This window comes from Phocoena phocoena, chromosome 21, assembly GCF_963924675.1.
Source record: "Phocoena phocoena chromosome 21, mPhoPho1.1, whole genome shotgun sequence".
NCBI lineage: Eukaryota > Metazoa > Chordata > Mammalia > Artiodactyla > Phocoenidae > Phocoena > Phocoena phocoena.
In genome coordinates, this window is record NC_089239.1 from 3,723,649 (window position 1) to 3,739,628 (window position 15,980).

At 37.8% G+C, this 15,980-nt stretch overlaps 1 protein-coding gene across 2 annotated transcripts in view; it reads left to right on the plus strand.

Annotated features, from left to right (window-relative positions):
* Nucleotides 1–656: 656 nt before the first annotated feature.
* Nucleotides 657–15,980, plus strand: part of KAT6A (lysine acetyltransferase 6A) — a 105,154-nt gene continuing 89,830 nt past the window's right edge. For both annotated transcript variants that reach the window (XM_065899767.1, XM_065899768.1), the window contains exon 1: nucleotides 657–1,256. In XM_065899767.1, the coding sequence (XP_065755839.1) occupies nucleotides 657–1,256 (600 nt within the window). The remainder of the gene's footprint in view (nucleotides 1,257–15,980) is intronic.

The window sequence follows — 15,980 nt, forward strand, 5'->3', positions numbered from 1 at the left end:
ATGTCAAGGAAGAGTTTCAATTCATAGACTGGTGAGCAGAGATTGTGGAGGGCAGAATAGCCAGCACCCCTCTGGTTAGTTGTAGCCTAAGGTCATTCACAGTGCATCTTGTCTTGTTTCCTCATTGTATCCTAATTTTTAATCTTTTTTTCCTTTTCTTCGTTTTTCCAGTGGTTTACATACATGATCGTTTTGGAATGTTGATAGAAACATGATCAAACTCCTACAGGTGCTCAGTGAACACTGTTTGAGTGCTTTAAAGACTAGGATGTTTCAGTTCCAGTGTATTTATAAAACGGGCCTTGATAGGAAACTGACCTTGTTTTAATTGTTTTCCAGGCATAAGATGCACATTTTTCTGCTGGGATTGAGATGTTCTTGAGTTCTTACAACTTTATGAACAGACCCATGTGTGGTGCTATTGAGAAGTTTGTTGAGAAGTTTGAAGATATTTCAGATAACAGGTTGTTTTGGTTTCTAAAGTAAAAGTGGGGAGGCACTCTGTTTTGTGAAAGGAGGAAGGACTCAGGCCAGAAAACTTGTATGCTATGGTTAACTGGTTCCCAGCCTCCGGGAATGTTGTTTTCCATGGTGTAAAACTTACTCAGCATCAGGATAAGGGATAACGACTCTATGGATATACAGAATCCTTCACCATGGTAAAACTCGCCAACCCGCTGTATACGGAGTGGATTTTGGAGGCCATCAAAAAAGTGAAGAAGCAAAAACAGCGTCCTTCAGAAGAAAGGATATGCAATGCAGTGTCTTCATCCCATGGCTTGGATCGTAAAACTGTTTTAGAACAATTGGAGTTGAGTGTCAAAGATGGAACAATTTTGAAAGTCTCAAATAAAGGACTCAATTCCTATAAAGATCCTGATAATCCTGGGCGAATAGCACTTCCTAAACCTCGAAACCATGGAAAAGTGGATAATAAACAAAACGTAGACTGGAATAAACTGATCAAGCGGGCAGTCGAGGGCTTGGCAGAGTCCGGTGGCTCAACTTTGAAAAGCATTGAACGTTTTTTGAAAGGTCAGAAGGATGTGTCTGCATTGTTTGGAGGCGGTGCTGCCTCTGGCTTTCACCAGCAGTTACGATTGGCTATTAAACGCGCCGTTGGCCACGGCAGACTCCTTAAAGATGGACCTCTTTATCGGCTCAACACTAAAGCAACCAATGTGGATGGGAAAGAGAGTTGTGAGTCTCTTTCTTCTTTACCTCCAGTGTCACTCCTTCCACATGAAAAGGATAAGGTAAGAATGGCCTATGCATCAGTGTTCGCAGAGCTGATGATACAGCATGCTACAAAGCCACATTTCTAGGAAGTTGAATAGAAGTTACCATTGGTGTTTGGGGCCTTTTGTGGAATAATCACCTCCTGTTTTTTATTGGTGAATTCTAGGTGTGAGAACTCAGTAGATGCTAATTGTTCTGATACTTTGACATATTTGATGCCTAAGATTCAAAGTGTAGAGTATTGCTCTGCCTAAAAGAACATACCTAGATTAGAATTAAAAAGTAGCACACAACTTTAAACCTGTTACATAAAAGTTCTTATAATACTTTATTGCTGAAGTTGATGAGCAGCCAAATGCTGGAGACTCTAAGAACCTGTCTTCTTTCTTTTTTCCGTTTTGATGCCGATTACTAGACAGGAATGAGACCGATTATCCTGACCATAGTAGTGGCTAAGCAGATTTAGCAATTCTTATTTTTGCTCTTTGTATTCTAACTTTTGGTCATGCTTTATTTTTTGCATATGATGAAGTCCTAAACATTATTATTTATGACAGGTGTAACTGCATGCATCAGGAATACGGTAGCCTATGTTCCTAAAGTTCTGGGGAGTCCGGAGTCTTGCTACTCAAATGGTATACTTTACTGTGCTGTGTGTTTTATGCCATTATTTTGTACCGTTGAAAGTATGTCTTCTTAACGGTCAGTCTTGGCCCTTAAATAGATATTTGAGGATGAGGAGAGTTTTGTTAGCAGCTCCTTTGTACGTTGACCTGGTGTCTTAGCTGTGAATTTATTTCAGGTGTTCTGAATTGTGGTTCTGTGGGGAGTGGCTGTACTTTAAGTTGTTGCACACCTTACTGTACACCAGTAACATCATCGTCATTGCTTAAGATCATGGAGGCTACTTCTAGGGTGTTAAGATTCTAAAGTTAACATTGAATGTATTTTAAAGTATTTGAGATTTGATCTAAATTCATTGCAGTTAGTAACCCACCAGTAGATTTTTGTTTAAATAGCAACTGAAAATGAACAGGTTTTTTTTTTGGATGCAGGTGTTAGAGATCTATTTTAAGGTTCAGTTTTCCCTGTGAACTTTGAAATAGAAGCATTATCTTACTGTTACTACCCTTAAAATGATTCTGATGGAGTCATGGATTAATAGGCAATCCCATTCATAACATGGTTCTGTATCATTGGAGCATTTATTAAGGGTATAGTATTGAAAATTCAAGGTGGACAAGTAACTGAAATACTTTATTCTGCAGTTCAGTGCTGTAAGGACTTATCTGTAAGAACTGTTTCTTGATCACATGGCTGAAATGAAATACAAGGATTCCAGCAACTGTTATCAGGTGTCTACAGGTTTAGTGCGTGGAAACAGGAAATAATTTAAAGTTTAGAATGAATTCAGTGTCATATCTGTGAATTGGGTATTATAAATTTTTGTTAGAACACCTGGGTGCTTGTGTTTATTATAATTTCCCTTGCTTGAATTAGATATTTTAATTTTTAAAAATATTAGCCATACATAAAATGTCAGTAGTGCATATTTTTTAAAGTTAGTCAATATAGTACAGTGTAGGACTAAACTGAGTCCTGTCACCCTAGGATTTTACTTTTTTTTTTTTAATTTTATTTATTTATTTTTGGCTGTGTTGGCTCTTCGTTGCTGCACGTGGGCTTTCTCTAGTTGCGGCAAGTGGGGGCTACTCTTGGTTGCGGTGCGCAGGCTTCTCATTATGGTGGCTTCTCTTGTTGTGGAGCACGGGCTCTAGGCACGCGGGCTTTAGTAGTTGTGGCTCACCGGCTCAGTAGTTGTGGCTCATGGGCTCTAGAGCGCAGGCTCAGTAGTAGTTGTGGCACACGGGCTTAGTTGCTCCGTGGCATGTGGCATCTTCCCAGACCAGGGCTCGAACCCGTGTCTGGGGAGGTCCCGCTAGGATTTTACTTTTGAAAGGGACTTTTAAGAACCATCTCATCCAGCAATCCTTATTTTGCAGCTGAGCTTGAGACGTTTGCATTAAAAAAATGTTTAATCCAGTAGAGATCTGCTGGCTTGCTTTGGTTAGGAACATCTCTTTGGTTTATATAACTTTAATATACAGTATTGTTAACCAAAGTAACTAAACTTGGAAAGATTGTGTTTCGTTGAGTAGCCTTTTGTATATTTGTACTGGTGTGATTGGGAAACAAACTTATGATAGTATCCACAAAATTAGAGTTGATGAGGTCTGTTATATATTTTTGAATGGAGTCTTATTTTCAGTGGTTAAGTTTTGTGCATGACTTTCCCCAAAGATACGAAAAGCTCACATTAAAAATCATAATACAGTAAACTCTAGGGCAAGGAATTATTCCTCCTATGAACAGATTACGTTTGTTCCTTTTGTTGAATTTAACTACTTTCCTCTTTTTTTAAAAAAAACAAAACTGTCCAATCATTCCCCATTTGGAATTGATTGATATGCTGTTATGAAAACCTAGATGTTCTTTAAAAAATTATCCAGATTATATTTGACAGGGGTGGAGAAAGGAAAGTGTAGGCTAGAAGTAGTTTCACTTTTAGGGCATTAATTAATTCAGCAAATAGTTACTGAGCACTTACTGTGGGCCAGGCGCTCTGCTTGGAGCTGTGGTGGCCTTACGTGCTCTGGAGTGCATGTGTACCTACTGGTCTGCTCAGCTGTGGGTGAGAGATGAAGTTCAGGGACTATGGAGCAGCCTGAGTACGTTTTTCTTTTTTCTATACGGTTCTAACTTTTATTGTGATTATTAACCTTTGGAAGGAACTGTACATTAACTTTTCAGCCACTGAGTGGTTTTTGTTTTGCTGTTTTTGGTGAGATAGCTGTACAGAAATATTTTTAAGAGTTTTTGTGAAGACACTTGAACTTAAGTGTGTTTTCACTTGATGGAGAATCTGGAGATACTGTGATTTAAAAGTTTTATCCATGTTATAAGGGAGATTTGCTGTACTAACTTCAGGTTGTTGTAGTTTATGGTGAGTTTATTTAACTTAATGATGTATTTATACTATATGCCAGATGTTACTTTACAGCCAGGCATATATTAACTCGTTTAATCCTCAAATAACTCAATGAGATAGGTACTGTTGTTTTACAGATGGAGAAACTGAGGCGTAAAAGAGGTTCAGTAACTTGTCCGAGTCACAAAGGTATTAGGTGACAGAGCTAGGTTTTGAACTTGGGCATTCTGGCTCCAGAGTCTTTGTGACAGCGATACCTACTGCCTCTTGGGAGTTGTTGGGTATAATGCCTGTCACCGCATTCAAGTACACAATTGTAAATGTTCTTGGTGTTAACTTCAAGGCACATTCTCTGATTGTAAAAGGACATGTCCCACCCCCCCGCCCCCCGCCCCCCGTTCCCATTTCACTGACTGCGTCCCTTTTTTCTCTTTCTGTCATAGAATGAATTCTAAAATTGACTTTGAACCAGCACTAAGAACGTATCAGAAACCAGAGATTATGAATAATCTAGTTTTGTATACCTGAGGTCCATAAATTAAAAAAACAGTTTGGTCTACATGACTTTTTTTTTTTCTTAAAGATATTTTCTGTGTTTCATTTTCCTTTCAGATGTCACTGAAGTCTTCTGATTTGTAGTTTGGGATTGGTTGCATGGCTGTAATAGAGTGCTTTCATTTGGGACAAAATGTTGCTTTCCCTTGAATTATGGGATATGGGTGAGGGTGATAGTGTGTAACTAGCTTAAATAACAACGTCCTCCTTGCAAATTTCTCTTTTTTTTGAAATACAGATATTATTGTAAGATAATTTGTTCATTTACTTCATTTATTCATTATTTATTCAGTAAGCATTTAGGCGTCTACCATGAACAGTGCATTTAGGGTTTAGGTCCTTTTGGGGATTAAGACATAGAAATGTGAAATAACTTTTTTGCAACGTTTGTTTAGCTTATGAAATATAACTTAGTTTTTTGCATTCACTATATATATATATTTTTTGGTAACAATTAGGTATTGTGAATCTCTGAGAAAGAATGAGATGTTTCTTGGGTGAGGCTAATTATTATTTGAGATTCTAATGGTCCATTAAAAGAATTACTTTGGACACTGAGTCTCCATTTCCCTTTCAGGAGTAATTTTCACCTTCATTTCAAATTTCTGGGTTCATTTTACACAAAGAATAATTTACTTGAATATCTAAAGCTTATGTTCCATATTACTAGTACAGAAAACTATACGCTTATGGTAATCAGCCACATCAGGAAACTGTTGTTAGTCTGTGGAGTATTGTGGAACAGAATTATATTTTGCTGAAGCATTCCACTTGGGAAAGGAAGAGAAGATATTGTCAACTAATGTTATTGTTTAGCTTATTACCCATTAGGTTATTAATGTTATTATTTAGGTGACTTGGAGCAGAAAGATCAAATGATAAATACTAGCCTTCTAATATAAGTTATATCACAATTCAGTAAACTCTTAGTGCAGTCCAGATTATTTTGTGTTACTGGAACTTGGCATTTTAAATTCATAGAATAAAAGGGGCTTTGACAGGAACTTTGGTATTTGATGTAGAGATGCTGATTAGAATGGAAATATGTTTTCAGGTTATGAGAGTTAAGAATGATAGTTTTGATTTAGCTATTTGGTAATGGCCTTTATTGTAAAATTGTTTCACATGTTATGTGTTAGAACAGTGATATGATAAAATTGTTTATAAATGTAAGCTTGGTAATGTTGTTTTTAGATATTTTGTTGCTATCATACTTTATAGTAATTGTCCATGCTATTAAATTCAGGGGTGTGTTGACTGCTTGGCAGAATGATTGTCTATTTAAAAAAAAAAAAAACACAGGCACACCAAAAAACTGCAAAGCAAAGGTGCTACAGAAAAGTTGAGAAGAGATACATAGTAGTAAAAAGTGGAAGAAGTTCTCAATTTAAAAATCCTTATGAGAGCATGCAAGGAAGTGTATTTCATAGTAAAATTATTGGGAAACTTTTTAAGTTGCAAGTTTTAATTCTTACATCATGGGGGAGGGAATGGAAGATAATGCCAACTGTATCAGTCTTTAAGTGAAGAAGGATTATTTAAGTGAAAATTGTCCTAACCTCATGTAGTTGACTTTATGTTTCAAGTAATGGCAAGGATACAGCGACATGATATTGTAGATTTTGTAATGTCACCGAGTTTGCAACTGATTGATCTCAATAGTTATATTTTCTTACATTATAATTAATTACATTAATTATAATTACAATAATTGTACATTTCTTACATCATTGTTTATACCATTTTTTGGTGACTCTTAAATATCCTGGGTCCTGAGGAGAAACTGGCTAGAAATAAAAATTTGTTACTAACAAGTCATTGAGGTGGATTAAATATAAACGTGGTTAATAGAAACTGACTTCATCTCAGCAGACTTGTTCTATTAAAAAAAAAAACAGAAATTTAAAAATAACTCAGGCAGAGATATGTTTGTAATGCAATATTTATTTAAATACAATCAATTGTACAGATATTTTTTAAAATTTTATTTTTGGCTGTGTTGGGTTTTCATTGCTGCGTGCAGGCTCTAGTTGCGGCGAGCAGGGGCTACTCTTCATTGTGGTGTGCGGGCTTCTCATTGCGGTGACTTCTCTTGTTGCAGGGCACAGGCTCTAGGCACGCAGGCTTCAGTAGTTGTGGCGCATGGGCTTAGTTGCTCCGCGGCATGTGGGATCTTCCTGGACCAGGGCTCGAACCCATGTTCCCTGCATTGGCAGGCGGATTCTTAACCACTGCACCACCAGGGAAGTCCCTGTACAGATACTTTTTTGGTCTTCTAGTTAGCCTTTGAGCTATGTGTGCTTTGGTAGTTTTCAGTCCATGACACACCCTGAAAGAAAACTTGAGCTACTAAAGCAACCTTTGATTTAGCCATTGCTGATCAAACTTCTGTACCCAGCCAGTGCACACAACCTAAACATTTTTCTTAGAGTTACAGTTGCTAACACTTTACTCTTTCTTGGGCTAACTTCTTGTAAATTGATGAAATAAAGGGAAGAAATTAACGAAGACATCAGATAGTACTACAAATTGCTTCCTCTTTCTTTATCCTGTATCAGGAGGCCAAGGGAATGTAAGCAGTTGCTTGTAGAAACCTATTAATAGCTAACATTTGTTAAGGCCTAACAGTGTGTTGGGCACTGTTCTGAGTACTTTCTTATTGAAGTCTCAAAAGAACTTTACATGGTTAAGTTTTATAGGCATGATATAGTTATATAATAGCTATTTAATAATACAAGTTTTTATTATGGCTTCTTATAAAATGCCAAATGGAAAATAAATATATGCAAAATACATTATTTTCTTATTCTGCTGCCTGTTTTTTATTCAGTTCATTCGGACACATAGGCCAGCACTTTTTTACATTGTACTTAACTGTTAATACTATGAAAGCAAATAGATAACAGGAACTGTGCGATGAATCTGGGGAAAGAAATATTGTATCATTCCAGGTTTCTTGAGGTTGTAAGAATCTCCTTCACAGATATTTCTTCCCTTTCTATTTAGAATACTGGATAAAGTATATTTACACTGACGTGTTTCTTAGATATGTGAGAGGACTGAATCTGGGTGCCAAGTTTGCTGGTTAAACTAGAGTTAAAAATGTTGTTTCTAGTGAACTGGGAAATGTTTTTTAAAATTATAATATTGAATACTTTTCATGCTCTGATTTGAAATTTTTTAAAGAACCAAGTAAATGTTACATATAGGGATTAATTAAGAGCCTCAGTCTGGTAAAGTTGTTTACCAGTTGGCTACTCAGGGGTGGAGTCAGTTCATAAAGAATCTGCAGCAGATGAATTAAGCCAGTAGCCACTTCACCCTTCTGCTTTTCCCAGCTGGAGTAGGATTAGGACTCATTCAGCTGCAGCTGGTTCCCAGGAAAATCTAGGCTGTTTCTTCTGGTTTTCTCCTTTTGACAGGAAAGTCAAAGTTCCCAACAGATGGCTTTCATCAGCACTGTACATAACTCTGTAAATTCAAGTCAAAAGAATTACTTTCAACTTTATTAAGGAACAGGTGAAGAAACAGTTCGTAGTATGGCCCTATTTGGTTTAGGGTCGAAATTAAGCATAGAGATTATAGGAGTGTAGCATTTAGATTTGCAGAATGCCATTCTGGGTCAAAATAGTTTTTAACTGCTAGCAATTAAAGAAAAAGACCTGCTAAGAAAAAATAAGTCTGGCTGTAGTGTTGAGTAAGGTATATTTTTTGATTATAGTATATTTTATATATTTATTTATATTTTATATGTTTTATGTTAATATTTCATATTAAAGTATACATTTTTATTAAGGTATGTAATTTTTATTTTGGATTATTCTTACAAAGCATAGATACATTCTTAGAAAAAATAAAGGGTAGAATCATCTCCATTTTGTAGGACTTGTAGCCAGTAGCAATCTTGGACAAAAATGATTCTAATCTTATTTCACAAATAGAGAAACTGAGGGTCAGAGAGATTTGAGTGTCTTGCTTATTAATGCCCCACAGCAAGTTAATTGCGTCCGGGAGAAGTGGTCGGGCCCTTCTCGGTTCTGTGCTTTTTTCATTAGGCTGTAGTACTGTCTTACAGTTTTAGAGAGCAACGAGTATAAAATAACATTGTTAGAAATCTCTTCCTTAATGGAAACCATAGGATGAACCCTGGTGTAGAGAATTTTGGTGGTTTTTGTAAACCACAAATATGTAAATCTGCTTGTTTCGGTGTTTGAAGACTCCAAAAAGTCGAAACAGTTTTTTGTTTTGTTTTGTTTTTGGAAAAGACTGCTTTCTTATGACCCAAACTAGAGGAATTAGAAAGTTTTCTTCTGTTTTAGCTAAATAATAGGAGAACATGTTAAACTACCCTAATGCTGGGAGATAAAGTACTCCTTGAGTTTTGAAAAAAATGTCCACTTCCAGTTAAGTCTAATTTTCAGAAAGTCTACAACTCATGATGTCCACGTGATTTGGGTAATTGGTTTGAACTTAAAATATTTAAGACGGAGATAGAAAGGTACAAGCCTTTCTATTAATTAATGAAGTAATTCTCATTAAAGGCATTAAATATGGGTGGCCTAGGAGTGTACAGTTCATCACTCATTGTTATGTATACATAGTATCTTGGTTCTGGGTGAGTTTGTTAATACCAGTAAACAAACCTTACAGGGAAGGCAACAGACAACAGGTCATGTTTGTCTTTTTTGGTCTTTATGACTAACCGTTCATCTCTGCATTACTTTTAACTTTTACTTTGTTGTAAAACTTAGCAAATAGACTAGGAAGTGGCAAATAAAGGTTAAGATTGGGGACAGTTATAAAATAATTGGGTAGAGTAGTATGGCACTATTTGGTTTAGGGTTAAATTAAGCATAGAGATTATAGGAGTGTAGCATTTAGATTTGCAGTAGGTGGTTTTAAGATTATTGGTAAAACTTGTTAAGGAGAAAGTGACTGCTGTAGAAAGACAATCAGGCAGACTAAAAAACTTAAAACCTTTGTATATGTGAAAGAAGACAGCTGATTCCTTTACCTTTTGTGCAGAAGACGTAGAGTCCATGTACGTGAGATTATTATCCTGCTTCTACTGTAGGCTGCCTTTTCCTCCAGGGAGTTGTGAACTGTAGTTGACCTAGAGAGCTGTTGCTCAGTGTTGGTTTTCAGTTCTTTCTGCTTAGTACAGCGCAGGCTTGTCTTTTTTCTTAGTCATTGGCTACAGCGAAGCATTTAACTCCTGAGTTTTCTAGAACCTATAACAGAACTCTTGGAAACATTATTACATTTTTGGGTGTGTGCTGAGTATGATGCTGTGTTTTAATAGTTTTCTAACTTTTCTATTCAGGACACCTTTAAATATCTGACGTAGGGTTTAGATCCTCTTTCACCGTTTTCCTGCTTTAGTTATTTCATTTCTTCTCATGCCAGTCTGTTTTCCTTTAATTCTCTAACATAAAGCTAAAGTCCTGTTCTTTCTAAAGCAGTGGTTCTCGACACTAAATCCACTTTAGAATTACCTGAGGAGCCTTAAAAAATAACCACCAAGCCAATTAGACTCCAACAGTGGGGCCCAGATTTCAGTTTGTTTATTTGTTTGTTTGTTGAAGTCTCCATGTGCATCTGATACGCAACTAGGGTTGAGAACCCCTGCTCTAGTGCTTCGAACCAACATGTCCTGTGGTGGGAACTGGCTGAGGGAGTCAGGGGACAGAATTGCCTAGGGGTTGAAATTCAGATACAGGAAACAGCACATTTCACACCTACTCTCATGAACGCACTTTGAACCCAGGACAGGGTACCTCTGGAAACCTGAATTTTGTTCTACTCCGTGACCATAACTGCCTTAATTTTCCACTTTTCTCTTTTCACTCTTGCTGCACCTGCTCTTTTATCTCATCAAGGTTTCCCATAGGGAATGTAGTTCAAAGAAGGTTCCCTGTGTGATTCTGATGCCCCTCCTATCCCCCCATGAATGCTTTTCTTCTAATTGCGTGGCCTTACGGTTTATCATTGCAGTTACTCACTTTACTCCTGCATCTAATTGGCAAACCCCAACCTTGAAATTAAGCCAACCATCCTCTCCCTGCTCCTCTGTGAGACTCGACCATTTTGAAGAAAATGGCACAAACCCACTGGTAGGGTGCCACTTGCAAGTTTGTGGCCTCAAATCTCAGCTCTGTCTTCTGCTTGGGGATGTACGTTTGTGTCTGTAGTCTGTTTTCTCTGCAGCAGTTCAATATTCCCTCCAACCCTTTTGCCTCTCTCATTTTCAGCAGATACTCCTGTATTCTGCTTCATAGAGAGAAGAGAATCTCTCTGACCATATGAGCTCCTCCAGCTTTACCCTTCCCACACTACCCTAAATACATTTGTACTTACTTTTACCCCCTTTACTACCCCTTCAGAGGACGTGAAAGAAGTGTCTAGAGGTAATATCTCTGTTTATGTGCAGGATCCTTTTCTTTCCTTTTCTTTCCATCAAGTGTTCCAGTCTTTTCGCTCTTTGCCCCTTAGCATGGAGAAGTCTCTCCTATCAAGTCAGAATAGAAGCAACACTGCTCCAGATTCTTCTCTCCATCTATACCCTGTCTCCTTCCCTTCGTTTTGAAACTTCTTGGAAAAAAGTCTACAGTTGTTCCAGATCTGTTGCAATCTGGCCTTTGGCCCTAACACCGTCTGAAACAGCTCTTGTGGACAGTTTTCAGTCTTTATCTTACCTGACCTCTCAGCAGCACTTAGCATGTGTTTACTCTTCTCTCTTCCCTTGACCTCTGGGGTAATTCTTTCCTAGGTCTTCCCCCACTCCTCCCATCTTTCTGATGATTCATTTTCAGTTTACTGACTTTTTATCTTTTGCCTGTAGCTTACATGTTGGATTCCCTAAGGTTCGGTTCTTTGTCTACTTATTGTGTTAACCTTCCTGAGTTATCTCCAGACGTACCTTCTCTATACTGATGACTCTAAATTCATATCTTAAACCAAATCTCTCTTTTGAGCTCTGGACTTATATATCTCACTGTGTAGTGTAGTGTCTTATCTCAGTCACTTCAAATTCATGATGACCCAGAAGGAGTTTATCACCCTCCTTCAGCTTGCTCTTTTGATTTTTTACTGTGGTGAGAGGCATTGCCATTGACTCTGATTCCTAAAACAGGAACTTTGGTGCCATCTTCTATGCCTCGCTTGCACCTCTTTTGGATTCAGTTCTGGTCCATCCCCAGTCTTTTCTACTGCTTTAACATCTCTATTAATGAGCCCTTTCTCCATTCTAGCTGCTACTCTCTTGGTGCAGGTCCTCATTGTTTCTCTCCTGACTTAAGTGTAGTAGCTTCCTCACTGGTTTTCCTTCCTCCAGTATCATCTCCTTCTGGTTCAAATTATTGCCAAGAATGATCTTATCAAGAAGCAGTTAAGAACACAGACTCAAGAACCAGACCATCCAGGTTTGCATCCCATGTTGGTACTACTTGCCTTATGACCTTGGGTAATTTGCTTAATCTTTCTTTGCCACATTTCTTTTTATAGAATGGGGATAATACAGTACCTCTCTCATAATGAAGTAGTGAAGATTTAACGGGTTAATGTAATGTACATCAGTGTTGTCTAATAGAGCTTTGTACGATGGTGGAATGTTTTATACCTGTACTCAAAGCAGTAGCCACTAGCCATATGTGGCTCTTGAGCTCATGAAGTATGGCTGGTTGACTGTAGAACTTAAATTAAAATTTTATTTAATTGTAACTTAAGTGAAATAGCCACATATGACTAGCAGCTATTGCATTGAGCTACACATAAGTCTAGTGCTCTGTAAATGTTACGTATTACCATCTTTCTAAAATAAACTCTGCTTAAGATCCTTCAGTGCCAAATTCTGTGGCATCATATATATGATTTTTAACCCCCTACTTTACCTCCCATGTTGCTCCAAATTGTCTACTGCTACTGCTTCATGAGCCCTCTGTGTTTCACTATACCAGTGATTCTCAAAGTGTGGTCCTAGGACCAGAAGTAGCAGTAATGTCACTGGAAAACTTGTTTGAAGTGTGTATTTTTGGGCCATATTCCATGGCTACTGAATCACAAACTGGGGGTGGGGTCCAGCAATTTGTATGTTAATAAGCCGCCCATTGATTCTGATGCGTGCTGAGGTTTGCACATTCCAAACTACTTGGAGTTCCTCAGGTCTACCTTGTTTTCTCTTGCTCCTTTGTTTTCGTCCCATCTGGAATCCTTTCTCTCTTCTTTACCAGTAAGCTCTTATTTAACCTTGAAGACTTAGCCTAGGCATATCCTTTATTTCTTCCTTGTCACCCATCCTGCTTCCAGGCTGACTTAGAGAGCTCTCTTCAAGCTCCTGATATCCTGAACACCCCTCCTTCATAGCCCATTTTACACTGTATTGATAGTGAACGTAGGATCTGGTTTTTCATCTTTATACCCTGTCTATCTAATAACGCAGTGTCTGGTGCTTTGCAGGTATTTATGGAACATCTTCCAGGTGCCAGCACAGTGATTAGGTCCTGAGTGAAGAAGATACAGTCCTGTAATTAACACACACAGTGATAAGTGCTCTGATGGGCTGAAACAGAGTGCTGTGGAAACCCAGAAGAGGGGGTGGGGAAAGTTAGGGAAGCCTTCTCAGAGGAAGTCACATGTGAGAGGTTAGAAAATGGGGAAGCAGATGGGTGGGGTGGGAAAGAGAGCGGTTCCTGCAGAAGGAACAGCATGTACAAAGACCTAGAAGCAAAACATTGTGGGCCCATAATAAATGTTTAATTGAATATGAATAAAAAAGTCACATGTTTAACTTTTAGGTTTTGGTTTTGAAGTCGCTACTCTCCCTAGTAAACTTTAGTTAGCATTTTATGTTTCTGTATTTTATAAGCAGCTTTTGTATTTGATATAATGCTTTCTTTGAGCTGATGATTAAAGGTATGATAGGGTAACCTTCAAGCCAGCAGGATACATTTATCTTTTTTCTTTCTTCCTTCCTGTTTTTTTTTTTTTGCCTTTTTATGGTAGAAGGAAGAATTTATCTGAAGAATTATCCTTCAGAGTAAGTTAACACATCGGTGGTAGCAGAGGTAAACAGCATTCCTTTCACTGCATAAGAATAGGCCAAGATTTTAAGCAGGCAACTTCAAATTTAGGGCATTGACAAAGCATATCATGAGGAGGGCTGAAGGGCAGCCAGGATGACAGTCACCACTGGTCACTTCTGTAGCCCCGCTCTGTGTTGGCCCTTTTTGCTGCCATCCTTGGCTTCTTGTTGCTCTCATTTACCCTCCATTGTAAGCGCATCAAGGCCTTGGTTAATGTGCTATGTAAGCTCCCTTTTTCATAGCTGTTGAATACCCACTTTATCTATGTACGTTTTAGTAGAAACTCACCTTTTACTCTCTCTGAATGTTCTACAGGTGGGTTGGCTCCATCATCTACTAACTGTGAAGAAAGTTAAAAATACACAATTTTGTTTCTGATAACTTCAGCTACGCGGAGAACTCAACTTCAGCCAAGAAAGCTAGAGAAGGAGAAAGGGAAATAGTCTTTTCCCCCCAAACTTTGTATGAGTGGTAATAACATACTCTGAAGTGTTGCACAGATTAAAAAGAATTTTGCTTTCATACATATTATTTTTGACATAGTACTTGTAGTAAGGTAGGCAGTCCAAGTGCTATGGTGGCCAGGTTTTGCTTATGCAGAATTGTATGGTTAGTTAAGGGAATAAATAGAACTAGAACCAGGTCCCTTTCAAGCCCAGTACTCTTTCAGCCACATTAGGCTGCCTCTTGTTCATGAAAATGACAAGCATTAAAAAAAGTGGGTACTTCTTCAGCATTTATTACATACATCTGTTAAACCACTTATCAAGTCATACATGTTATTAATCCTGTATCCAGGTCTTGACAGATTGTAATATGCTCAGAAAATGTTTGTTGAATGGAAACTGTCAGGTTTAAACTGGAAAGGGGAATGATAGAAATTAGGTTGATTAAAAAATTTTTTTAAAATATTAAGTCTCCTAGTAAACTTAGAAGCTGAACCATTTATCCTCTCAAAATAATATAGATTGAAAGGAGAGAGAGTTCAGACTTTTTCTGCAAATGCTTGACACCTCAGCTGAAAAGTACCATTTGCCACTTCCTTTGGGGTAATATTTGTTCTCTGTTACCCCTGTAGTATTTTTAAAAGTGTAAACAATGGTGTTTTCCCAATAGGTAATACATTCACGGGTACATAACATTTCAAACGTACGGAAGAGTATCCCACGAGAAGTGTTCTTCTGACTCTGGTTCCCTAGCCGACCGGTTCCCTTCCTGGGCAGCGGTCAGTGGCTTTCGTTTCTTTTTTACCTTCCAAGGAGATTCTGTGTGTATGTAAGCAATCACTTTATATATACATTTTTTTCTCACAGTTGGTAGCATATCTTAACATACTGTTGTGCACCCTCCTTTTTTCCCCTCTCTACTTAAGGACATATCTTAAGTGTGTTCCACATCAATACGTAAAGTTTGGTGGTATTCCTTTATGTGGGTGTGCCATAATTTATATAACCAGTCCCTTGCTGATGGACATTTGTTTCCAATTTTTTGTGACTACAGATAGCACTCAATAACCTCCTTTGTGCATTATTTTACTTACAAATTCCTAGAAGTGGAATAATTGGGCAAAGAGTGTGTCTTGGTAATTTTGATATTTCTAAATTTCTCTCCATAGAGATTCACCCACAGTGTATCAGAATAGTTGTTTCCCTACACCCTTGGCAACACAGTTTATCAAACCTTTTGATCTTTGGCAGTCTGATAAATGAATAATCATTATCCATTTTTGACTCTATTCTTTTGCTTTCATTGGAGTTAGCTCTTCCAACCTAGTGACCAGAGACAACCTCTGATCTGTATTTCTACTGTTAGACTGTCTTAAGCCTGATTACTTGAAAATGTACAATTTTTGGGGTCATCGTAAATTTTTTTTAACTGCTGCTGTTGCTTTAAGAAGTATCTAGGTCTTTTTGCTGGACCTCCCTTGTGAGCAGCAGCTTATACTGATAGGTTTCTGTCACGTAGAGTCAGCTCCCACAACACCCCCAAGTAGAAATCTTAGCCTGTCACTTTTCTACTGATGGCAAGGAGCAGATGATTTAGTATGACCTTCTTTGTCAATCTTTTTAAGTGCTTGTATTTGAAAACTTATGTAATTTTGAATAAATATTATATGC